The sequence below is a fragment of the Astatotilapia calliptera genome, chromosome 18, assembly GCF_900246225.1.
Source record: "Astatotilapia calliptera chromosome 18, fAstCal1.2, whole genome shotgun sequence".
NCBI classification, from domain to species: Eukaryota; Metazoa; Chordata; class Actinopteri; order Cichliformes; family Cichlidae; genus Astatotilapia; species Astatotilapia calliptera.
Genome location: NC_039319.1, coordinates 3,783,603 through 3,811,360, shown reverse-complemented (window position 1 = coordinate 3,811,360; position 27,758 = coordinate 3,783,603). Strand labels below are relative to the sequence as shown.

The window sequence follows — 27,758 nt, the reverse complement described above, 5'->3', positions numbered from 1 at the left end:
CTCCGACAAAGTTATCCCGAGAGAAGTAAAGCAAGTGTGCAAGTCCATCTCTGAATGTTTGTAAAGCATTCCTGCGTTAAGCTTAACAAACGATATATGGAGCGACTGCCTCTCCTGCTGCTACTTCAATCATGAAACTGCTTAACGATCAGCTGATCGGCTTTTCTGTCGCGAGTCCTCTGGTTTGCTTTTGGCCCACTTTGCACCAGAAAGAGGAAACCAGCGGCTGAACAACAGCAGCACGTTTAAGCTTGATCAGCTATTGTTAGAATTTATTTAATATTACTTTCTACACCAGGATCTTTTTCTACGTAGCTGACGCTGGTAACTGTGCAGGGGCGGATCTAGCAAAGTTTAGCCAGGGGGGCCGATAGGGCATTAACAGGGAAAAGGGGGCACAAAGACATAGTTTTCTTTCTTATTCTCATTTAAAATGTCTAGCTTTTAATAAATAATTATCTGACACCCAAAGTTTTAATTTGATGTAAAATGAATAGAAGTCAATTACTGTATATAGTGACTATTAAGTCTAATATATATACCCTAGTAAGCTATAGTACTTTTTACTTTGGGAAGGTACCATCTGTGCAGTCTGCAATTTTGTTGAAGAAAGATGTTGAATCTATTTAATATTTCTTGAAAAAGAATTGATTTCTGTGCATTTTTTTTCACACTGCATCAAATTAAGGTTGATTACGTCGATTAAGCATCATGAGGTGGAGCGTGAGGGGTGGTTCCCTATTTTTTATTTATTTATTTTTGTTGCTGGGAGTTGGAACCCTATTAGTTAGGTTGCTCAATATTTACGCTAAGTACTCTTTAAAATACCAGAATAGGGAGGATGGTGTAGGCTTAAGTTTATTAGATTGATCAGTATTGCTGAACTATGAAACATTTTTTTTTTGCATACAGGTATAACAGAATAGCTTTAGTGTAGTTGTTGTTTTAAACTTGAGTATGAACTTATACAAAATGCAGCAAGATATTTAAAAAAACAGTTTTGTTGATTAAAAAACACTATATCGGATTCATATCGGTATCGGCAGATATCCAAATTTATGATATCGGTATCGGTATCGGACATAAAAAAGTGGTATCGTGCCATCTCTAGTTTAGAGTGGTCAGACGTGAGGATGTCTTATTTATCTTAGAGCACCAAACTAACTCCATCATCACATGTGCTAAACTGCAGCTCTCAAAAACAAGATCCAGGCAACATTACAGTTAACATTTACAGTGCAACAAACACATTATCTTAAACCATGCAATCAGCCGCCACATAGAGGAAGCGGACCGTCAGCCACTGCCAAAACTGGAGTTATACTGGGAACCTCTGAGGATGTGAATGAATAGCATGGGAATAAATCTATGAACATGGAACAGACCAATGCTGGAAAGACCTTAAATACTTAGGAAACCACACTGTAATTACAGACAGAAATATATGTATAAAAAAAAAGACAATGTGCAATGAATCAATTCATGAAGAGAAAACAAAACATGAAAAATGTGTCTTTAGGGGTCAGACGTGGGAAAGTTGGAATGCAATGATTCCCCCTGAATATTTGACAGAGGCGATTGACTTTGGTTTTGGCTGATGAAGAAAACAGGTGTGGAGCTTCATGCACCACAAGAGACATCCAATTCAAGCTTAGCTGCAGCTTTCTTGCAGATCTGGCACATATTACAACAACATGAAGAAAAAGGAGGGAATTTGAAAAAAACGAGCCAAATTGAGCATAGCATTAGAGGCCAGGAAGTTAAGCTCCGCAACATTCACGGCATCCGTCGGGATCCTTCTGCACATCCACCTGGGAGCGCAGTTTTAAGCTGGTTTAGTTTGCGTGCAGTCAGTCTACCTCTGCAAGCCAGTTCGCAACCCAATTTGTAGTAACTTTACAGATACATCAACCTTTGCCCATACTGTATACAGCTCTTGCTTACTGCAAGTTGTTAGACTTGATGTAATACTGTAGATTGTTCCATGATGCCACACAGTGTTAAAATATGAAGGTGGTCGCCCAACAAGAACATGGAGATAGTAACTGTTACTTTTGTTGTCCACTGAGGTTCAGCACTCTCCCTCTTTCCTCTTTAAAGCTTCCACCAAGCTGTGCATGTCACACTGCAAAAATAGTTCCAAGTTTATGTTTCTGCTGATCCAAAACTCACAGTTTAGCAAAGCCACCTGCACACTGTGACCTTTCTCTTTTTCTTCAGCTAAACAGCTCCTGACTTTCTTTGAATTGGCTCGTTATTTAGTGCCAGCACCTGGTCGCTGGCCCCGCTACAGACAACTGAAAAGACGCTTCTGGTTTCCCCGTTTCAAGGCAGCCACATGAAACAACACAAGAGCCAAAGACGACTTTGGCTCAGACACACTTTTAAGAGTCCAACTAAGACATAAGCAGCATGCAAAAAAGACGAACGTGTTCAATGGAGATCTGAAGAAGTCCTTTGAAAGCAAACAGCTTTGAAGTGAAGAAATTCTGACTTGCCTTTCCTGTGAGGACTAATGTCTTCGTTGACCCAGTTCTTTCTTTTTCTGCCCAGGTCACCTCTGTGCACAACGGGTGAGATGGTTGTCAGTGTGGTTTCTCATCCATATGAAATGTTCTGAGAATGATTGTGGTCAACTACATTACAGCCAACCATAGGTTTTTGAGAGCAGCTTGCAGGTGTGAAGCGGTAAGCGAGGCAGCTTTAAAGTCGAAACCCTGCATCTCCAAAAGTAAAAATAAATTCTCTTTTCATGTTTTTTGAATGAGGATCCACTTTTGGGCCGTTTTTGGTTTGCAGAACAAAGTGACTGTGAATCCCACAAACCCAGGCTGTAATCTCAGTTATGCTTGCTGGGCGGCTTCCTTGTTTTCTCCTCAGTGAGTCAACCATGCAACATGAACAGAAAGAGCCAGTGGGGCTTTGTGTGCCATTTTTAGTCAGGTATTTGTTCTTTTTCTTTTCTTTTTTAACATTTTTTAATTGGGGGGGACTTTATTGCCTAAAAAGCACTGAACTGTTTTTATTGTGGTCATTCAACGAAGAGAAAGATTTGTTTCTGAAACACTAACATTTTTTTACCTTCAACTGGCAACCTTGTTGTACTCTGTCAGTGGTAATTTTATATTTCCATGAATGATTTTAGACCAACCAGTCCGCATATTTATTTTTCTCTACAGTTACATTTTTTCTTTTATTTGAATACATCTCGTTTACATGAGCAAAGTCGCTTTTGTTGCATCTGATCTTAAACAAAACAATCATTTGTATTTAAGGCAGGTTTGGTTTGGTGATCAGCTTTCTCGTAATTATGCTTTTCCAAGACATTATTTCAGTGAAATATATCCACAGTTGCAATTGGTATTCTGGGCGCTGCTTCCATCCAAGCTTTGGTGTGTTTCCAGCATTTAGATGCAAATGAAATCCTCCACATAAATGAATAAAAATGAACTGGTCTATGAAATTCACAAACAAAATGTCAAAAGCCTAAGACTACAGATGTAAAATGGAAACAGAAAAGCCAAGTATGACTCAAAAAAAAAACTCTTACAGAGCACTAGTAACAGCTTAAATGAATTCACTTGTAGTCTAAATGAATTCAGCGAAGATGGCACCGTGTTTCACTCCCCAATCCAAAAATTAAACAGCATGAATTTGCTGCAGCTCTGATTCATGCCTCTGTTTGGCTGCTACTTTAAGTCAATGGCAGCTTAAATGAATTCATTTAATTTTCAAATGTAGAAAAACAAATACTTTGTACAAGAAGAAACCAGCGGTCAAAAATGGTTCATGGTTTTGCCACCAACAAAAACTTTTTACAGTGTCTGCTTAATCATGTTACCTACACTAAGCTCGCCCCACTAAGCACCTAATGGAAGTGAATATAAACACACCACTGCAATCTACCACTATTAACTGTGTTTATCCCATCACAAGACTTGGCTATCTCAGCATATATTTATGTCTCCTTCTGCTAAGAACCATGTAGATCATGATTTCCAGATTTCATGAAGCTGGACCAGACCACAGGAAACACAGCTCTATATTAAATAAAGCCATTTTATTTTCTCCTCTGAGAGCTTTCAGTCAAAGGAAGAACAATAAGTGAGCTTTCTCCACGCTGCTCCACAGGGAGGGAAAGAAGATCAAATTAGTGGCAATAAGGGATTTAAACATTACACTGTACATGAATCTAATGCACAACTTGAAAACATGATCAAAACACTGTATAAACAAAACTGAACACAGTGAACCAGTTTCTGGCTAAACAAATGTCTCGTCTGCGACTCATTAGTCATCACAAGCATGCATGCAAAGCGATTCGTCTCCGCCGCTGCATGTCTGAGCCCAAATCAAACTCACGTGAGGAAATCTGAATTCAAAGGAATAAACTAAACTTAGATGAGACTCTTAAACTTTCTGCAGATGTGAAACTCAGGATCAACAATGACCTGACGTTGAACTAACTGAGCTTAGACTGGTTTCCATCCCTAAGGACCACTTAGACCATAAAGGAGGGAAATGACCAGAGTCCTTTCTGTTGGGCCCACCTGACCTACTTTCTCCTTCTGTGTTTGTCTATGAAAGTATCCATGCACACGAGAGCATGGGAGAGTAATTTGTGCACGTTTAAGGCATTGTTTGCACAAGTGCAGCATTCCGGCTGAAAAAGCGTGCACACATACAATAACTCTCATTGTAAACGGCGCTTTCAGCGACTGCGTTTGCAGGATGTTCTGTGCATCATTGTGTTAGTGTGTGTGTGGGTTTGTGTTTGCTACAAGTTGGCAGCTGAGGCCACAGTTGCCATGTGTTGCCCAGCTGTGGTCGCATGGCACTGCTTTTGCAGACTCCAAGAAGGAGAAACGGACGAATATAAATACCGCCTTCCCCTCTCTGCCATTCTCCTGGGACCAGCAACAGACGTCTTGTTATACAAAAAGAGGCGGATTTACCCCCAGAAACAGATTGTGTGACTCTGCAAATTAAGGTAGCAGTTTGGTGTGACCTGGAAACATCTGAAGTCATTTAACGCGCCAATAAGCAGTGAAAGCAGTGAAAGGAGTCTTCCAGCAACAAAAAATAAGATGGCATGGAGAGCAACCAAAGGTTTCACACATGCATGTCAGACCTGAACTTTTCCAGATATTACCCATCAAAGCTGCAGATACCATTGTCAATGTCATTTAACCTGCCAGCTCCTCAGAACAAACAGGATGTCAGATTGAGCTCATGTGGGAATACTGCACTTAACTGTCTGGCATATTCACAACAGAAGAGTGGGAGTCGTGTGTCCTACATCCTGCACTATCTAACTTCCTCAACTAAACCAATTTTCCACATTGACAAAGTGGCATCAGCGGATTCCTGCTACATGTGAGAAAGGACAATGTCCAAAGCTGCCCTAACCCGATTCTCACAACAGCTGATCAGCATCAGCTGACTGCTCAGAAAACCCCATTCTATACGGGGTACCTTCTTTAAGGTACGAGGACCATCCCAAAAGTAAGGTCTCCAGAGCAGTGGGGTAGAGAAACAGTTCGTACGGCTGTTCGCCACACTGTTGTGATTGGTGCTTCCTCCACTCCCAAACAAGAATGAGCAGCTTCGCTGGGACACTCAATCTTGGCTTGGCAGCCCTTGAAAATGGAGCCCCCGTTCAATGCTACCGCCAAGTGCAAAGTTCGTGCAGTTATTCGACTTTTGAATGCAGAACGCGTTAAACCAGTTAAAATTAATCGCCAATAAGTGTATGGACAGTTGTGCATTGATGTCAAAAACGTTGGCAAGTGGTGTAGAGAGTTTACAGCCGGTCGTACTGAAATTCACGAAGAACAAACGGCAACGAGTGGATTGCTCAATGCTTCCCGAAGGAGACGATGGCGAGCTGGTATGACATGGGCAGTCTAAAACTGCCACAACATCTACAAAAAAACCATCGACTGAAATGGTGATTATATAGAAAAAGAAATCATTTTTCAATAAACAGTTGTTTGTATTTCTAAAAAAGTAAAAATAAAATAGGAGACCTTACTTTTGGGATCGCCCTCGTATATTAGCAGTTTCCCAACAGTTGATGTGCATTAACAAGTTTCTTGCAACACACCTCCAGATGTCACTGATGGCTGCTCTGATCGTTAAAAGAGTCTTGCTGCTCTCTAGCTTATGCTTTTAATGTTTATGCATGCAAAGACAGGGAGGACCTGAACATGCTGCTGTAACTAAATAACTGCAGAGGTAAATAATCTTTTAACTAGAGTGGCCTGACCTGAACTTTGAGAATGTCTAATCTGTTTGTTACAAAGGATATTTTGCTTGGAGTGATTCAATTGAAATGTGGAGCTGCTATCCCGAGACTGCAGATAACATTGGCTAAATCAGCAACAAATGCTCTTCAAATAGACATTAAGAGTCATTACAGAACACTACTTCTTATATTTAATTCAAATTCGATTTGCTTTTTCTGTCTTGCTCACACTTTATTGACGTACATTTTTACATTCTCCCTTGAAATTCTCAGTTATCTCCATCTCTGCTCAGTTTAGGAAACAAGCCTTGATTTTAAGGTACAAAACCCCTTTGAAGCCGCCTGACCAACTGGACAGCAGAGATAACCTTGTTTTCTTTGTCTCAGCATCTTAGCTTGGTGAGCATGAGAAAGGCCTTATTCTGGGACATGCTTCAACCCTCAGAGCTTTTAACTTCCTCTAATGACTTTATGGCTTTTTTGGAAAAGTGTCAAGTAACTGAGTGCACTCACAAAGACAATCTATGATTCTGGCGGCTTGGATGGAGAAGAAGTGGGTTAAGTGGCCTGGCGAGGAATGAATTAGAGAAGAATTGCTTTGCAGGGTAAACAAACTTTAGGGCTCTGTTTTATCACAGCAGACCCGAGAGTGTGTTTAAATCATCATGTTTCACATAGTGTAATGGGGATATTTTTCAGGCTGCATATAACTCAAGAGATCTGCAAACAAAGGTAGACAAACACCGACTCTCTGCTACTTATGGCTCAAGTGCACACTGAAAATGGGTGCAGTCTATTGCCAAAGACAAAAAAAGAAGGGAGCTTTTCATTCATTATCAAACAAATAAGAGCTAACCATTAAAGCGTGAATAAAAACTGTTTGCCAGGCCTGAATCGCTGTAAAAACTGTAAACTGATTAAAAAATTTTAAGTCTACTTTGTAACACTCAAAGATGAGAGAGAAGAAAAAGGACAGAGAAGGGCTTCAATGTCTCAAGGCAAAAGAGAATGAGCTTAAAGCCAAATGACAGCGTTTGTTTCATTCAGGAATAATTTGAAACCAGGTCTGGAGCTGAAGGCATCCAGAGTTTAAACCAGCAAAAACAAACAGTTCATTCTCCCATCAGCACTTTTCACGCCAAACCAGACCAAAAAAAAATTTAAAAAAATGCTAATTGAGGACTATCAAGCAGCACTGCTGCAAACCAGTTCTTTGAACAACTTCTTCCATCACTAACCTCAGTAAACACCAACTTGAGTACTTTAAGAGGAGACGCAATCTCATCTCACTGTGCACTCAATTGTTTCTGACCATGGTTGTCAAAAACCAGAAGAAAGATATCAGTGATTAAGAGATTCTCAAGGACATCTCAGCTATTTTGGCTCATCGTCACGACCATATTCTAGCAAGTAAATTGTCAATAGACTGGCTTATTTATTTATTTAGCACTTTTCTTACTGAGAACTCAACGTGGTTCTTCACTACAAGCCACATATCCCTGTTCACACATACTTTCATATAACAACTTATTCTATAAGGTATTTTATAAAGGTTTTTTTTTAACCTAACACATTCAGAGATACATCAGGGACAATTTGGGGTTCAAAAATACTGACTAAGGACTATAGAAGTCAAGGGTCGTACCAACCACCCGCTCTATCCTTGTGGCCACTAGAAGGTAGAGTCAGGTGCTACTATATTGAGGATTTCAATTTACTGAATATTTATTTATTTATTTGTTCTCAATTAGGTGGATGCAAATTTAGCAAAATAAGAAATCATGCAAAAGAAAACAAAACGAAAAAAAATTACGTGGCAAGAGACTGCCAACTGGTTTTCCCCCAACATTAACAAAGGGTGCTTTTGCACATTCTAATCCCAGATTCAAACCATCTCGGCTCATCTAGGCTCTTGCCCAAAAGCAGTTCATCAAAAAATGTCTCTGTACTTGCCACAATTTGCAGGCCAATTGTGCGATTACACCACTGTACATGTTCAGGGGCTGGAAGATGTCGACTGCTCTGGAAACATTATTCTGGAGATTTTATGTTCCACATCAGCATCTTGAACCTTCCAACTTCCTTTTTCCTGACATCAGTCCTGGCTGTCAAAATGAAACATTAAACACAAGACAGACTGATAGGGACTAGAGCGTGGCGGGCAGATGAACATCTCTTTTAGCTGCTGTTGCTCAATAAGATTTTATTCAGAGGAAGTGAGACGAATCTGTTCAGTGATTCATGTGCTTAGTTACAGATGCAAAGAACCATCATTTACTGCTCAAAGGTATCGGGGGAAAAAATCGAAATATGACAGATAACTATCTGCATTAGTAATGAGACATGTGGGTATTTGAGATTAGATAAATGTTGTCCTACTCAGACTTCAGACACGTCAAGTCTTGAATTCAACCGATCTGTTGAATTAGTTTCATTTTCTTGTAAATTCCCCTTCAGAGCTGAACTCCATAAACTGATAAAGATAATCAAAAGCTACATGACACATTCACATTCCCAGGGTGTAACGTGGTGCTGTTCTGTCAAACCCGTGGACAAGATCCCCATGATGCACTGGGTGGAGAATCTCAGGTTTTACTCCAAACTCAGTACATACTGACATTTGTAACTTGCTGTCACTTTTAAATGGATTGGGTAGCTTTTATTCGATTCGATTGTACAGGGTTTGAAAAGGCTCCATTAGAACCCAAATCTTCTTCTAAACTTAACCAAGTAATTTTGGTGTCTTGTGCTGTTGTAGCTTCTGTGTCCACTAGCATGCAAGGTTGTTCTTTTCACATAAATTCAATAATTTGAGGCTTTGCATAGACGTTTGTTAGCCAGTCAATTTGTTGTGGCCACTAAAGTGTGAGGGTACCAATTGAAAGGTTGGTTGTTGGATTCCACCAATTTTATACATGTTAGAAGAACTTTGACTCTCATGTACAGTAGAAAAACACTTTATAAGAACCAGTTCGTTTAAATCTAACCAGTGAGTAATGTTAAAATAAGAACCATGTAAAAATCAGCAGAAAAAACAACAAAAACAACAAATGAAACATGTACTACACCATCCCGCCTGATCAACTTGTGAATTACTATCACTCTATATGCAGATTTTGTAGCTTTTTGTAACTAATATGGTCAAATATTGCCACGGCTGGTGCATCAAGTTACAGAGGTAAGAAAACACAGTGTGGATACTTCTGCAACACCAGTAGCATCTAGCAGAACAGCAATGTTTGGCACCCAAGGATAGGCCATGTAGTAGAAATCAAGGTAAAGTAGGAGCTTAAAATCTTTATTTTTAGACAATACTTCAACATCATTGTGTCACGCATTCTGTTCACATATGAATCTTAAAAATATCCTTTGTGAGAGTCCTCAGGCCTCTCCCTCCTGGGTATTCTCATCCCATCAATGGGAGTATGCATACTTAATTGCTGCTTACGTACAAAGCAAAACAGCATGGTAAGTAGTAAATGGACTGATTCTTATATATTGCTTTTCAAATCTGAGGATTCAAAGCGCTTTATACAACATTCCTCATTCACCAAAACACCCATTCATACAAACACTTTTTCTGTGCTTAAGCGCTTCCTATCTAACATTCACACGCAGTCATACTTGGACGGATGCATCAGAGAGCAACTTGGGGTTAGTATCTTGCCCAAGGATATTTAGCGTGCAGGCGGGGCTCAAATCACCAACCTTCCGGTTAGTAGACGACTTGCTCTACCGCCTGAGCTACAGCCGCCCCGGAGCATACTATAAGTATATTAATAGAAAAGTTATCTTGACCACTCAAGCTGCAAATACCCCTTAATGGCCTGGAAGAATCAGCAGTAAATATGAGGTTGAAGGAAAGAGCTACTTTGATTGCCTTTTAGACTCCTGTAGCATAGGGAAAAAAAGAAAGAAATCAATCACATCAAATGAGATCCTTAAAACGATGGAACTTCTTAGTCTTCTCTAACAGAGCAAATAAGAATAGCGTGATGTTCCAGAACTCGGAGTAGCCTCAGAGGAGTGGACCTGCACTCTCACAAGGTAACAGGATCGCATGAGAACAAGCCAATTAGTGGAAATGGATGTTTGGCTTTTCGGGTTGCGCCTAGCTTCTAACTTGTGTGGTGTTGTGTGCGAGTGTGTTTGCATGGATGGGGTTGCCAGGAAGCTGCATTCAGCACAGTGCAGGATCAGATAACCCTCCTCCTACTTCTCTCTCAGATCTGATCTTAAACAGAACCGTGTTTATCAAAGATGTCCAAGACAATAACCAACATCCGACTTAAAAGAAACAATTACAACATTCAGAAAATCAAAATCTTTCAAACAATTTAAATCAGGGGATTTTTCATTTTTTACAAGTCCAGTTTAATGTTCTGGTGATTAAATCTTATGCAAGATTCAATGCATCTGCAAAAGGCTGAAAGGCTTCCTTCGAAGCACTCGAGTTAATGGAAAGCGCCGATATCTTTTTGTACAAAATGTTGTCAACTGTCATTAGAAAGCAAGTTTGTGAAGTGAATTTATCTGAGTTGTATCTTCTTCCACAATTGAGAGCTGTCAAACTGATGAACTAGAGTTGTCTTTAGTGATGTAGTTAATTTACTAAAGAGAGGAAAGTGTCAGCCACTGGTCCTCCACATAGAGAGGGAGAAACATGATATTCCTTGGGACTGAAAGTGTTTCCTGAAGGTAATCACTGTGTTTCGGCTGGTTGTAAACATGCAAGGACACAGTGATAGTGAGAAGCAATATAAACCGAGTTCAACACCTGCATTCCCTCGTGACTCAACATAATGGGCCAATCACAAACTGAAGGGGATGTAATTTTAGAGTAACTGTCAGATCCAGCTCCAAGATGTCGAAGGAGGTGGTTCTCTGAGAGCCACAAAACCCAAACTAAGCCTAATGAATAGTTCAGGCTGTTCCTGTCACAGTTACAGTCACAGCAACATGGGGATAACTCATCAGGCTTTAGATCAGCCTTTAAAAGTGATTCTTTAAGGAACTGATCTTGCCCCTCTTACACTCTTGCGGCGCCAGTCTACATTTTTATATTTGCAAGGGTCGTGATGTGTTTGGACCATTGATGGCTTTTGCCTGACAAAACTACAGTCAGAGGAGGTTTCCTCATTATGGGAATACTCTGACCTCGTTTGAACCCTGATCATATCTGTCCATGTTTCTGTTTCTGTATCCTGTCTGAAATGTGAAGTTTAAATAAGAAAAAAAGTTTAACCACATTTTATCAGGCCCCCTCTGAAAAAAAGGCAAAAAATTAACAAAAGCACAATAACAGAATATTTGACTGGGTGAGTGAAAATCAAATTCAAATGTCCAACAAGTCGAAATAAAGAAAAAGAAGAGGAAGAAAACAACAGAAATGTTATCCTAGACAAGTGAACATTGTGAGTCATCTGCTCAAAGATGTTCTTTTTTACTTTATTTGCATTTAATTATTTATTTTTTTCCATCCAAGAAACCTGGAGTGCATTTAAAATTACCTTGTCACATTCAACATGCAGCTTGCTCTAATCTCCAACACAAATTTCTGACCTTTGAAGGGCTGAAGGCAAACCACACGCTGACATGTATGACCAAACCCTGTCTCCAGACGTGCCTTCCTTTGAGCCCATTGGTTTGAATCCTTGCTGGAGATGTTTCCATTAAATTATTACAATCATTTCTGAGCGTGGTGATGTGTAAACCCTGTAGCGCTATGTGCAATAATAAAAGTGCTACATGCCTTTAGGTATGTGCAAATCCTAAATTAAACCACACCACTGTTCGAATCAAACAACATCAAAACGTTATTCGCCTACTTAACCTGTCAGGTGTGTATTTGAGTGGCTCGCAGTGACAGGTGAGACAAACACAAAGCCGGCATACGTACATAAAACACAAATTCTGACTCATCTTTGTAAAGCATGACTCCTATACTGCATGACATATTTGCTAATATCATGTTTTGCTTGGCATTTATTCTGAAGTTATTCTGAATCAAGCATGTTAAAGATATTTAATTTCAAAATTAAGAAATAAATGGCAAAATAATCCTTGTAGTATCTTTACCACTGCAGAATTTCTAACTTGCATTTTACTTTTAGGATTTATTTGCAACTGATTTGGTAATTTAAATAAAACCAGATGAGAAACTCTATATGAAAAAAAATTCCAGAAAAACCCCCCCAGACTTTTATACTTGGATACTGATTTATGAAATAAATAACAGACGGTGTAGATCTGAAAGGCAGTGAAAAGATCTAAAATACCCTCAGCTTTCCTCTGCCTCCTTCTGCAGCACAGTGATGCCGCAACATTGAAAGAAGTCAAAAGGGGTCAGATCTACAGTCGTCCATTCCTGGTTTTAATTGACCATTTCACCAGCGGGAAACCACGACTCAGCAGGACACTGAGGGATTAGTGTCAACAGACCATCTCAGACTAAAACCCATTTTACTGCTTTTTTTTTTTTCTTCTTAAATATTGCTTCTACAGCCACTCAACCAAGAAATGACCTCTCATGCAGAGATGTGCAGGTTCCTGTGTAGGAACTGTACAGTAAGTCTGTACATGAGGTTAACGTAAAGGTGTGTAGACATGTTACACCAGAGGAGTGATGGTTTTTAACATTAACTTAATGGAGTCTGATTTATTACACAATGATGGGGTCATAAAGAGGTCAGGTGACAGAAAATCCTTAAGTTGAAACTAAATCTGCCTACAGATGGTACCTCGATGGCTCGGTTGTATTACAAAAATAAGTTGGAAAAAAAACTTGAGGTTGGCTCCAAAAGAGAGCCAGGTGCCTCACATGTTAATAACATCTTTAGAGTCTGATACAAAAATGGTTTTTAGTAATAGTTGTAATAGTTTCCCCTTCATATTAACTGTACTGTGGTAGTTTTGTTATAACTCACATGTTTATGTTGCGTTAAGGCTTAAAGTTTGGATTAGCAGTCTTATGTAGCCACTAGCTAAGCTATGCTAAGTGATGCGGTGCTAATCTTCAGCTGCACTAACTCAAGTCACTTGGAAGTCGGAATTTCTGAAGTCAGAGCAGCCCCACCAAGTCAGAGTTAATAATCCAAGATGGCAGCACTGAAAGTAAACAAGAGTAAAACTAGAACTTCTAGTTTGTATTTGTGACTCATTAAATGAGCCATTCACAGAATGGCTCATACAGCAGGCTCCATCCATGACCATGCTGCAGCAATGTTTTTAAGCAAAACAAAATATTGCTCCGTTCTGGTGATGAGTGCATCGCTCTATTGTGCCAAGAAGCTAAATAAATCATGTTTTTCCTGCTTTAATATTGAAACATAATCAACTTGGGAGCGACGTCACTCTTCTTCCGACCTCTGAGATCAGGAAAACAGCAACTGAAATAACTCTCTGAATGGTGTTTGTGCAGCTAGTCCTTTTTTGAAAATTTAAAAAATTGTCATCATTTAAAAAATAGTTTTGATGAGTGAAATGCAAAAACTTTATAAGTTGCTCACTTAACACTTATTATTATTGCACCCATAAGTGCTGCCACAAGTCCACAAACCAAAGGCTGTGATGTCAGCTAAGTACACCCATATGGAAAAGAAATAGTAAAAACTTATAAAAGACTTGCATAAGATGTGGCCTACATCATATAGTGAATCATATCAGGCTTACATGATTTACTCATAAAAGTGGCCACTTTCTCATTACTTTCATATATTGTTTTTAGTAAGTATCCAAAACATACAAGTTTCATTTATATCATTTTTCAAGGGATCTTATATCTGTTTTCACTCTTGTATGCTTTTCATACAAGTTTCACACAAGACAGATACAAACTTTATATATATATATATATATATATATATATATATATATATATATATATCTTTTCCATGTGGGCATATTTTCCATATAGTTTAGACATTTTTAGGTAATATTTAAATTAAAATTTAAGGATTTAAGAAAAACAGATGCAAACAGTTTATTTGAAATGACCTAACATGACGATCAGTTCAATAAATATTGACAGTGCACACGATAACTTCAGCTTTATCCTTCAACGTCACCTAAGCGCATTTTATTGACTGTTAGACAGAAAGTGATTATGTAAGTTTCATGTTATTGGGAGGTTTAGATTGTAGTTATGCCACCAATTAAAACACCAGGATTTTTTCCCCCAGCAGTGGTAATGTACAGATAAAAATCACAATGAATTGAGCTGCGCAAACCTCTGTGCACAATGCTCCATAAAACACACATGTGGAGGAAGCTGGACTGAGGGAGAGGTTAGGAAGCGTTAGGATCCAGAGGAATGTTTAGAAATATCCGTCAGGAAGTCAAGACTTAACAGAAAGCCAGAAGAGAAAAGAGGAGGATCGAGCAACGAGTGAGGAAGGTGAAGAAACCGAACAGGAATGATTTTTCTGTTCATTTTGTGTCTGGATATTGGGCACTTTTAACACTGCACTCTGCACCTTGGGATTTTGACTAAAATCTTCTGCTTCTTTAATTTTGTGGGCTCATTTTGTTGACAAAGATCTTTGACAAGAGACAAAGAAAACCTGCAGCATGCACATCTGAATCATTGACTTTATTAGTGAATAAAATTAGGTGACAATTTATTTTTGAATTGGTGAACAATACAGAAGGTTCTGAATTGTTTTAGTGATCATTTCCAGAAAAAGGAAAAGTGATTGTTTACCAGCAGGTTTGACATGTAAGTGTGGACTAAGTCCAAGTATGTGTTTAGTCGTTTAAATTGTGAGCCATTTAAAAATGATGACATCATACTGTTGATCTAAGATAGCATGGTAAAAGCTTCCTTTGTCTACTTTGTAACTCAGACTTTTGGCAGATTTTGCAACCTTCCAGTCTTAAACCCGGGGATCTTTCATGTGTTAGACAAATGTGTTAACCACTATACTATGAAGCCACTAAAGCAGGGGTGTGGAAACTCCCGACCTCACGGCCCGGTGTCCTGCAGGTTTTAGATGTGCTGTTGATCCAACACAGCTGATTTAAACGTCTAAACTACCTCCTCAACATGTCTTGAAGTTCTCCAGAGTCCTGGTGATGAACTAATCGTTTGATTCAGGTGTGTTGACAAAGGGTGATATCTAAAACCTGCAGGACACCGGCCCTCGAGGCCTGGAGTTCCCCACCCCTGCTTCACAATGCATTTTATCAGCCACACCCTTAAACCAAACTCCATTTCTCTGCAACAATACATAAATAATAAGAAGCCCACTTGTTTCATTTCATTATTCAAGTTCTGCATGCATTCTCTTAGATAGAATAACAGCTGTCAATGTTCTTAAATAGGTTAAAGGAGATTAAAGAGTTTATGAATTTAAAAAAAAATACAAAACAAAGACAACCTCAGTGCTAATCCTTGAATCCTAATCCTACATCTGATGCGTTTGCAGTCGAAACATATGTGTGAGATCAGCCTGCACCTCATCCTTGTCTGAACCACACAAAGACTAACGTCATGTCAACCATGAGGTTCTCTTGATAACAATAACACATACATACATGTACACAGCTGCTACAATGGCATCTAGATCATTGATTAACCTACAAACTGAGACAAGAAGCAAATATGAGGAAACAGGGCAGCGTTTAGAGCGTTTTCAAGTCCTAAATGTCTCATCTTCAACGAACCAATCCCTCACACGTGAATGACCAATGTGATCACACAGGAAGAGTCTGGATCAGCTACGTTGGTGCTTTCAACTTTTTTGTGAAAAAAGTTGAGTGTTTATGTCTCTGCATTGCTTCCAAGATAACTCAGAAAGGTCTGAATACTGACAAAATCTTACACTGAACATGAAGGCGGCTCATCTGTGACAGAAATGCACAACTGAGGCCGGAAGACACCGAAACAAGCAGCTGACCAGAGATGATTAACTGAAAAACAATTACAAAACTGCTTGCATCAGTTTAGTTTTATGAATTCAACTTTATGGCAATTTTCACCAACTTTGATTGTTATTACATCATTTGGGGTGGCTGTAATTCAGGAGGAAGAGTAGGGCACGCACTAACTGAAAGGTTCAGTGTCCCTGGCTGCTCCAATCTGCATGCCAAATAATCTTGGACAAGATAATAACCCCAAGTTGTTTTCTGATGGATCCATCGGAGCGTGAATGTATCTGAATGTCAGATAGGAAACACTTATGCACAGAAAAAAAATGCTTGTGAATTAAGCAAGTTGCATAGAGCACTTTCACTGCTCAGGTACAGTAGGAACCACTATAAATAAAGGCTTAATCAATCCTGAACTTTATTGCTGATCCATTTTCCATTTTCATATCCATGATGTTTAAACGTTTCGGTTATTAGTATCTCACTAAAAGGTTCCCCTGGTGCTGAGCTAAAAAGAACCCCAAAAACAGGGTTTTAAGAGCTCTGATTGTCTCGTGTTCCTGCAGAGCGGCGATGTAAAGAAATGGGAACTTTTAAAGAAAGTTATGAGCACCATCAAAAAAAGCGCCCGTTGATATGCTTTTTGTTGCTCCACCAGCCTGCTGAGCTGCTCATTAAAATGATCAGCTTAAATGAACGTTTTGGAACGGACTCACTGCTGCAGTCGGCGGAGGGAATAAAAATAAACAGGTTTCCTGTCTGGGCCCGGGTCTGAAACTGCAAGCCTGAGACTGTTTGATTTCCCACAGTCGCTGCTGCCCCTCTGCCCTACATGCAGTCAGTTGAGAGCAGTGAAACCAGTTTAGGATCGGGTGCAGGCGCCTCTGGCTCGTCTCCAGAGTGTGTGCCGGCTTGAGAAGTTGTTATTTTAGCAGGAGGGTAAAAAGGACTGTGAGCCAGAGCTCGACTCCTTTCTTTTCTTTTTTTCCTCAAAAAGACGTAGGAAATAGGACACCAGCCCTGTTTAGAGATTGTATATGTGACTGTGGAAAAGAATATTTTTTGTTCCACACATACACACAATTAGAAGGCTACAGACAAGGTAGCGAGACACTGATAGTTTGGCTTCAGCTCCAAACAGAAACATTTACACCAGAAATATGTAAAGTTTCATGTTTATCTGGTTAAATCTCGGCTTTGATGTTTGCATATATGACATGTTAGTGCCACAACATATCATATATTGAACACTTTGCTCCCCCCCCTCCATATTGACACATGACCATCTCCATTATAATCAATAAGGGATATTAAAAACATCATTTATCCCAAAGTAAGTAAATCTTTCGCCTTTTCATCTACGTTCCAGGGCGAGCAAGCTAAATGACATTATATTGGTGTCCACATACTTCTGGTGATGAACACTGCTGGGGGTGACTGTGGGGATGAGTCACTTATGCGCATCTTGAACTCTTCAAACTCTGACTGGTCACTTGTTAAGATGACCTGAAGAAACTCCTGCAGACCGAGCAGGAATTCAGCTGTATGTATAACAGCTGTCTGACATGAACAACATGGGGGGGGGGACAAAATGACAAATCTGCAAGCTGTTTAAATTGCAGTTCCTTCTGCCTGCTCCACAGGTGTCAAGTTTCAGCTTTAATAAGCACCGGAGAAACGGAGGGAGGGAGAAGAAGCAGTTTGACCCTTCTGCTTGAAATGATCATTAAAATGGAGCAGTATAAAATGGGCAGGGCCTCTGCTTGTTGTGGTGAGCCTATTAATGTCTATGATTGAGCTGTTACTTTTTATGGTTTTAATGGGAAATGCAGGCAGCTGAGGCTGCTGGGAGGAGAAATAAAAGAGGCTCAAAGAATGAAAAGCTTTGCAAGTTTTTCAGGGCTCGTTTGGAATCTAGAGAAGCAGGTTAACGAGTACAGGGACCCGAGTCTCACAGGTTTGTTTTGGAGGCATGTTGGTCCATGTGACTTTCACACAATACTGAATGCAACAGAGCTCTGCCAACATGGACGTTTATATATTCACATCAGTGTATGAACACAGAGACGGGTTTGAGCGGAGGATCTGTGCTGTGTGCAACACTCCAAAAGGGTGTGTAGTCATGTAGTCAAATATAACAGTGTTAATCAGGAGAAGAAGCCCCTGAGTTACAGATGAGTTGTTCTAAACCAGCACTTCCTCAAACTACCTGCAGCTCACCACGTCGAAGCACTGGGGAGTTTTTTTTATGACATGCATCTTAAGAAGTTTATTTATTTATTTATTTATTTTCCTTTTGCCTGTCCCGTTTGGTTCATCATCAGAATTATTGTCTAAAGGTGAAGAAAGATGCCCAACGGATTTACTTTACCAAATTGACCATCCCAGCCTTGCCGTAGTGGTCTATTTGATTCACCTTTTATTGTTTATTTTATTTTATTTTATTTTTTTTATTTTCACTTGCTAGATACGGGACAGACTTGAATGAGGAAAAGAAAAGGGAGAAAGGAAGAGGGGGAAAAACAGTGGAGAAGAGGGAAAGAAGAAAGAAGTTTATTTTTCTAAACTTAGCTAACTGAATGGTTGTAGCTTAACGGATCCAAGTAGCCTAATGTTCATTTTTAACCAACAAATTTAGATTAAATAATGAATAATCATTCATCACTGCATGTGAACGAGGCTAACCACGCTTTGGAGCTGGTACAGACCTATATTACCGTCTCTTTATGCTACAAGTGGGAGATAAACGTGTTATGGTGGGTGGACAGAGTTATGCTAATTGCTTACAACCTGCCCATCCCCACCACTCAGTGGCAGCCTTTCTGGTGCAAACCCTGAACTTGAAGCCCAGTACATATACTGGTATTCAAAATTTAAACCACATGGACAAATAATAAAGTTACAACTCAAACTGCTGTCTGCTTCCTGTCTCCTACAGTAAAGAGAGAAAACGTTTGCTTTAAAGCAGAAAAAAGCCAAAGCAGCCAAGAAAAGGCATGAAGGCATAATTATACCTAAACAACGTGAGAAAATATGATTTCATGATTTGTTCTGATTGGTCTTTAAACATAAGCCAGCCATCGTTATTAAAAACAAAGTAACTCTGTATGTCTTGGACTTTATAGCACAAAAATGTACAATCCTACTATCATTGCTCCCTGCCTTCAGGAACCCTGACTGACATCTGTTCTCTCTTTTTTTCTTTAACTCCCCCATTGCTGAATAAATTTACACTGCGATCACTGCAAACACACACCTGAGGCACAGCCACCGTCTGATTGGTGGACAGGTGAGGCCCAGCTCTCTCCACGCCCACCAGTTCAAATAAAAACAAACCTTCTAACCGACTGAACTTAGTGACTCCATTATGTCAACACACACCCGAACACACACCGCCTCAAAACACACTGCAGTTCCTCCTACCACAGAAGAGAAAATGATCCTCTGCAGTTTATTGGATACAACAGAGCTGAACATTAGCCAATCACTGACACTGACACAGGATTCTCGAGGCTGTTGGTCAGTGAAGTCTGAATGAAATCTGCCTCATCCTGCCAATGACGACCCAAATAACACAAATGGATAAAGCTAAGCATGCAACCTCTCTGCTGGATTCAAAGGGGTTTTTCTGTGACAAATACAGAGCATTCGTAACATTAACTTTGTTCATCCTTAACACTAAAACATAAGTGACCGCGTTATGCAGCCGTTTTCTATGTTTAGCAGCTTTTCTCCCCGTGAAACAAAAACCTATATAAAACGACTCTGATTGCTGCTGGACTGCAAGACCGATTCCTGTTTCAAGAAAATGACCAAGTGATGAAAATGTGCCGTCTGGATTTGTGGTTAGGCTCTATTTATAGCGGCTGGACTGAGTGCTGCAGACTGTTTTGGCTGCAGCTCAGTAATTAGAGATGAGAAACCTCCTGCTGAAGGATGTGTCATTGTCAACGCATTCGTGTCTCTGATGTTCAGGACAATGTGCTCTTCTGTAGCTCGCAGGCATAACTTTGAATTTAAGTCAGGCTGGAGAAATCGTTCCGAGCATTTCCACATATGAAAATCTTTCAGAACTCGATGGATAATATTAAATAAATCGCACAAATTAGGAGAAAATGATCCTAACAGATGTGATGTTGACAGTGAGATTTCTCTTCTTCGCACTCCTCCTCAAACACTTTGAACCACAGTCATCATAAAGATGACAGCCATTAAGTGCTGAAACTAACACATTCTTTCAGTCATTTAACACTGTCTCTTAAATGTGTCATTCTCCAGTTCAGCCTGTCAGCTGCTTCAACTCTTTGAACCTCACAAATACTCCATATAAAAGTCTCCCTTCTCCCCAGGAAGCCAAATAAGTTAATAATAATAGGATGAATCCTAACTAAGTGAATGGTCACTGGCTTGTTTCGGCATAAATGTAAATAAAAATAAAATGGCAAGGCTAAAACCAACAGAAATCTGACAATTAAAGATGAAATATTCACAAAATGTAGCTAAATGGTGGTTAGCAGCGTTACCAGGTTCTCCCTCGTCTGCACGAGTTCTCTCCAGCTCCCTCACTCAGTAACATATGAATGGGTTTAGGTTAACTGGTGATTCTAAAGGTGACCATTACCACAAAGCAAGAAGATTCTGTAACACAGTGAATTTACTAATGGAGTTAATCAGGCATCCTAAAGAGGTTTTCAAAGACAGCCGGCTGAAGGTTCGATGCCCTTTATTAACAGCATGTCTTTGTCTGTCCGGAGACTGCGGGTCCCTCGTGTACACACTGCATAAATAAGAAACACTTCAGGTTCTTTCCCAGTTCACATTCCTCTCTTGTCAAACCGTTGGCCTCCGTATGAAATGACTGAAGCCGGTTTACTTCCTTGTCAAATGCCCTTTTCCTTGAAGACTGGGCTCTTTGTTTCAGCTGTGATTAGCTGGCAGATATACAGGCAGGCAGGCCGATATTTGAGACTATTGTGCACGCCTGCCTGCTTCTGGCAATGAGAATTATTCCCCCTCAGACTTCCACAGAACTGAACTGCTGGATGTAGCCCTCCATACTCGTCATGAGACCGGCTCGGCCTCGCAGTGTTTGTTTAACTCAGCCTCACACATGCACCTATGAGCTCAGTGAGTTCCATGACCTTTGGCCCTTCATACTGCCGAAAGTGAGACTGGAATTTCAAATTTTACAAGCACCAATGGGAAAGCAGGTGTTTTTTTATTCGTTTTTTTTTTTTTTTTCAAACCAGGAAGCAAAGCTTTTTATAATTGTTCGCCAGCCTTTAACGCCGCTACCTGAAGAGAAACCAGTTTTAAATCACTTTCAGTGTCATACGGTTTTTGTTTGTTTGTTTGTTTTTCTGAGCAGGTCTGTTAGTGAAACCAACCGCAGTGATGACAGGTTGTTTTCCTGAGGGCTTCCAAAGGTGAAAAAAAGAAAGCATTGAGGTATGAGTCAGGGATGACTCAAGTGTTACCGCTGTTACCTGGCCCACGTCATCAGAGGAAAAGGTGTGAGCGCTGATATTGCAAGCGTATCGCAATGAACACCTTTTATCCCTGAGTCACAGCTCATGCTGTTAGATGGTGGACGTACAGCATGCTTACAGAGTGCTTCAGGTAATCGAGAAAAACCACCTGACATACCCAACAGTGACGAGGGCAGCCCAAATGACCAGGTAACAGAAGTCACAGTTAGATCCACAAATGTCAGGAAATTTCTACGCATGTACTTCTGAAGCAAATGAAGCAAATGTACTTATTTGTTGTTAATATAATAATTACATTACTGCACAGTAAGGCTCACCAGCTGATCACCGCTTACACAGAACATGACCATTCTTAACCTGGAGTGAAGCCAACAGTCTGCACAAAGAACAAGACAAGAAGAGGCAGAAAGTAGGCCAACAATCGGCAAGCTGCAACACTGATGTTTAGTATTGGAAAGCTTTCTTTTAATTTACATTTTAATTATTGAAATATGTGTTTAATGTCGTTGTTTTGATGAAGACTTTTAAGTGTGTTTGAAAATGTTTTTTGACGAATAAAAACCAGAAATAGTTGAGGAGTCCAAACTCTGCTGCACCATAACAGAGCAAAGCAAAGTGACTGCTGCCATTAATGAAACCTCAGTGGTAGCTTACACTGAATAAGTTCAATCAGCTTTTAAGGCAGGAGCACAGGACTCGTGCTTCCGAACATCCTACAGTCACTGAAAGTGTGAATTTCTGCATCTTGGCCAGAACAAAACTCCCCTTGGCCGCAGGTTTAGACTTCTATCAATATCTTTACAAGACCGTTTCTGCGGAAGGAAAGAAGAAAAGAGGTGCGGAAATACCAAAGGTCCACTGGGACCAGTCCAAACCCCCCTCTGTCCCTGTGAGATCCATGTTTTAATGATGTACGTTTGATATTCTTACAGGGATTTGGGAAAAGCGCGTTTAAAAAATCTAAAAAGTGCTTTATGGCATCTTTATGACATGAGCAGGAACTCCACTGGGTTTATTTTACGTTGCTCACCGTTTAATTTCCATTTTAAAGTATCCTATCTTACCATTACTCCTGGCACTCAGTAGTAAGTTTATGCCTCATAGTATTTGCATCCTTTCAATAAAGCAAGATTTGGAGCCTGCTGTGCATGAGCTGCACATGTTTGGAGAGGTTTCCTTGTTTTACAATTCTCCAAAAGTTTGCAGGACGAGAGGAAAAGTAACACTGCGAGCATATGGAAGATGTGCTGCGCGCTGCATGAACGAAGCAGTTGCAGACTTGAGCGTCTTCTTACCTCCGTGAAGAAATTATCCATTGCACGATTTATTTTAATCCCCGAGGATTTACTGTATGGCACCCGCGCGTCCGGTCAATCCAACTCATGTGTTGTTAGTGGGATACAAACAAAAACCCAGAAAGAAGAGGGGCGGCGGATCCGAAAGCTTCAGTGCATCATCTTTCTCCTGAAAGTGTGCGGGCTGGAGGACGCTCACAGCGTGGGTCAGTGTGGAGCTACAGTAGTAAGTTTACTCTTTTGTTTCCTGGGTTACTCATCCAGCACAGAGTCCTTTAAAGCAGATCTTTGGGGGCTTCTCCTGTTGGAGCTCTCTGCGTGTCCTCCGCGCGTGTCCGGCTGTCACTTCTTGGTCCACGTGGTTCGGTGCGCACTTTGTTTGATCAACAGTGAAAATGTGGAGGAAACGCGACTAAACGACACCCCGGTCAAACTTTGGAGACTCTCTCTCGGCCAGCCAGTCACTCAGACCGGCGGACAATAATACTCAAGCTCCACCTCCAGCCCTTCCAGCACCTCCCTCCTTCTCCCACTACTGCTGCCCCGCTGTCTCTCTGACTCCTCCTGCTGTCAACATGGAGAGTCCGAAGGTGAGAAAAGGCGCTGGAGCGCAGAAAGGCTGAAAACTGCTTCCATTTGGAGAAGAACTCACTTTTGGGGGCAGCCTCAAGTGGCCAATTGAAGAACTGCAGTTTTTTTTTTTTTTTTTTTTTTTGCTTCAAAGATGATGTTATTCATATGATTGTTGTGTTTTTCTCTGTATGTATTACTGTAGGGTCTACCTCACAATATAAAGCACCTTGAGTCGCTGTATAAATAAAATTGAATTGAACAACTGGATCAAACCTTTATTCAAATCCCCTCCTGCAGAAAAAGAACGCTTATACCTAACATGTCATATCTTTCACCAGTCAGTAACAACAGAAATACTTTCAAGTTGAATTTTAGTGAAATAAAACAAAGGCTTATAACTTAAGCAAACTCTGTTTTCCCCTTGTAAATCATTTTCCTTCATAGCTTAACTCTACATTTTTCCACTGGTCATCCACCCATCCTGAAGGGACTGCGCGCCTCACCACAGCAGGTGCACTCCACAATTTGAAAGTCACTGGTGTATATATAATTAATTTTACTGCTGTGAGACACAGGGCCGGAGCCAGTGAGTAGCACGAGGGGTGGCAATGGCCACAACAGACTATAGTCAGTGCACCAATCACTGCTATGCAGGATTTAGAGTGCTTTGTTTGTGATTCTTTGCGTACGTATTTGTGTATGCAGATGTGTTTGGATGCAGTCCTTCAGATGACCAACAGCATACAGAGAAGAAAAAACATCAATAAAATATAAGCTTATAACATCAGTGTGAGAAAAGAAGAATCACAGATTAAAAAAAAAAAAAAAAAAAAAGACAGTCGCTGCAATGAACAGGTTTCATTGGTCAGTTGATTTCACTTCAGCTCCTTGTTTTCATAACTTTGCTTTTCTCCGCGGTCGGCTGAAGAACCAAAAACAGCACAAGCAAAAGTAGCCCACAGACCAGTTGGCTGTGATAGCGCCCCCTGGTGACAGTAAACAGTTGCAGTATATAGACATCCTTAGACTCTGCGTATGACCAATCATGCTTAAGCTCTTTTGGATTCACATACGTACTCAGAAAATTAGAGTTACAGCAAGTAACAATTCTTTATCTAGCATACATTTTATGATGACTCATTTCTCTGCAGACGTCTTTCTCACACAAACTCAGTTTAATAGTGTAACCATCCATGTAATTAACTTGGGCTTTATCACCAATAAAAACAATTAAGTTGAGCATTTTTCTGATTATGGTATATCCTATGGTACATTTCTACAAAGGAGTCATAAGAAATTTGTATAAAGTCCTGTAGCAAAAACTCTCAAAGTAAGTTTTTATATAAATGTGGCCACTGTGAAAACAGCAATATTAAATATTAAACTACATCTGAGAAACAGAAACTGAATAGAGTGTAAAATAACATCAGATGATAACATAAAATATTCATTTAATACACTAGTACTCACCTGAATCAAATAATGTTTATAAAAATAAATGTAAAGTTTGTTTCTTTTAAAAAAGTAAAACATTCATGTGCATATAAGAAATGATCTCACCTCAATATTTACTCTGTGTTCAAAATCCCCAGTATAATAATCACACCAAGCCATGAGAACCATTTGTCAGACTGCAGGTTTTGATAATATTCCAGTTTGTTAAAAAGAACCATTTGTCACTGAGCGAAATGTTTAAACATCAAAAACACATTCAAATTTCTAAATATTCAGCAGTTTCTGAAACAAGGAGTTCACTGGAAGCCCAAAAGACACAGAGAAAGGTTTTTATCAAGCAAAAACGTTTATACAGCAGCGATGACGAATACTCGACAGCAGAAAATTGTCACATTTCCAACAAACTGGTTTAGGAGCCTTTTTGTTCTTTGTATCTGTGAGCCGGTGTAGACCAAGTCTGTATAAACATGTAATGAGCTAAACGGTCAAACATTAACATTCCAGCTACAGGTTAACAACACAACCCTCACATCTGTGTCTGTGTCTGGTTTTCCCTTAACTTATAGCCACGTCAAATGACCCTTAACCCCCGCAGGTTCAGGGTCCTAAACCCCACCATTCAAAAATACGTTTGTATTTTTTTTAAATGGTGCGTCTTAAGAAAACCCAGATGTGCTTTGAGGTTTTGTGTCAATGCTACATTATCAATGCAATACACAAATTCAAATACAAAGTAATAGATGAATTTTAAATGTAGTCTATCTGTACCTGAAGACATTTACTTACTATTATAGACGTATAGGACATGGCCACAACCCTCTGATTTAGGGGCTCTGCGTTTTGAAGCGTCAACATTAGTGTTATGGCTGCTGACATTATTTTTTTGGAGGCAGAAGTGACTGTAAATGGACCAGATGTCAGGGACTTGGGTCATCAGACCCGGGGTCCACGAGCAGCTTTTGTGCTTATTTATATGTTGATGGGGCGTACCATGGTATTGTGTATATTTGCTGTATTGTGCTGTCCCTGGTTTCCCTGCTTGAGTGTGCCCTGCCAGGTGGCTGGCCACACCCAAGGATGATAACACACACCTGCAGCTGATCAGCCTCGCTGGGGGAGCTACTTTGCAGTGTGGTTGAGCTCTCTCCGACGCTGGATCGTTGCGTGAGACTTCCCGTCAGTTTCCCAGCTAGATGTCTGTTAGTGTGAGGTTGTCATAGTGTGAAGTATTAACGGCTGCCTCTGTGTTCTTCCTGCAGGAGTGTAGAGACAGGAGGGCAGTGAGCGTGGGTACTAGGAACACTAGGAAGCAGACTTTCGGAGCACAGACACTGGGAAAAGACACTGCATGGGAGTCGGGAGAGCGCAAGGGGATTTATTGTGGTTTATATTTGCAACACTGTAAATAAAGACACTGCTTCATTTGAAGAGTTCTTTGTTTTGGGTCCTAGTTCCCCACATCCCCACGGTCTGCCTGCTCAAACCTTGACACCTGAGAGTTGAGCCTCTCAATGATCACCTGCTGGCTTGCTTAAGAAGCCACATTCATAAACTGTATGGGTGCACACCTGCTAATTAGGGATTAGTAACAGACTGATTAAAATACTAGAATATACTAGAAGCTGGTGCACGGACCTGTTGAATGGTCTGTACTTTACAACAAGCCATATCATTTATCAGATATTTCCCTCAAACGTACTCTAAAAGGCGCCAATAATACAGTTGATGAGGTTGAGTTCAATGAGTCAACTCAGTGGTGAGGCCTAACTGACACCTACCTGCATGTCAGAGCACCTGTTAGTCAAAGCAGCAGTCCCTAAACTCTAAGAGTTACCAAAACTCAAAAGGAGAACATTAAAAAAAGAGACCGTTTTGCTGCTTGGCCAAAGCGAACCTGAGTCTGCTAACCCTGTGGCCTGAGAGCATCATTTCTTTGGACGAGATGACTAATTCTGACCTGGTGCAGAAGGCCACACTGAAACTAAACGTTTCCCATGAAAGCAAAAGCTTACTTCGTGGTGCTGGACCTGAACCTGAGGGAGCAAAACTGTTTCCTGGATTATATAAAAGTGTTTGATCAGGAAATGTTGGTAAAGTCTATACTGCTGTAGAAGTAAAGCTAAAAAAAATGCCGATGTTTCACAGTGAATAAATTTGCTTTCAAAAGTGCATTCGTCTGTTTTGGCTGCACTTTAGGCACAAAATGTTTGCAAACCACTGGTGTAGAGGTTTCTTTTTCTCAGGCTACATTAAGAGAGTTTAGCTGCTTCTCTAATCATAACCTCGTGAGATGCAGGCAACTTCTAAGGTGCTTCTGAAATGTTTTCACTGTGGACTCTTTGTATTACTGTGTGCTTGTTTTAAATTTGTGCAATACCAAAACCACAATGATGCATGTGGTGCACAATCCTGTGACTGTCAGCAGCTCACGTAGGAGTGGAAATAAAATGTGAGGCAACCACAGAAAAGAAGAAGAAATAATGCGGTTTAAAAGAAGGAGAAAATAGATTTCTGACATATCATCCTGAGAAAGTTGAATAAGGTGAAGCAGGAATGCACTAACCAGCTAATTCCACATATTCCAGCAAAAAGGCCATTAAGGTAGCCAAGTATGTTGGCAAGTCTACAGCTGAGAGTGTGTTCTTGCACCAGAAGTCATGCAAAGCTGCCAGATTTGGGAAATTTTAAGGTTTCTGACTCATACATTGATCTGGGCTGAGAGTTACTGCAGATCCAGCCAATGTAAGCTTTGGAACAAATGAAACTCTGTTTCACAAACGCCAGGCATGATGAATTTAGGCCAATGCTGGACCAAGAGCTTTTGGGTACTAG

General features: G+C 40.2%; 1 protein-coding gene across 1 annotated transcript in view; it reads right to left on the bottom strand.

Moving 5' to 3' along the window:
• Positions 1-23,516, bottom strand: part of myo10 (myosin X) — a 127,514-nt gene extending 103,998 nt beyond the window's left edge. The window contains exon 1 of the mRNA XM_026149129.1: positions 22,899-23,516. Coding sequence (XP_026004914.1) covers positions 22,899-22,919 — 21 coding nt within the window. The 5' untranslated portion in view covers positions 22,920-23,516. The remainder of the gene's footprint in view (positions 1-22,898) is intronic.
• Between the last annotated feature and the right edge of the window lie 4,242 nt (positions 23,517-27,758).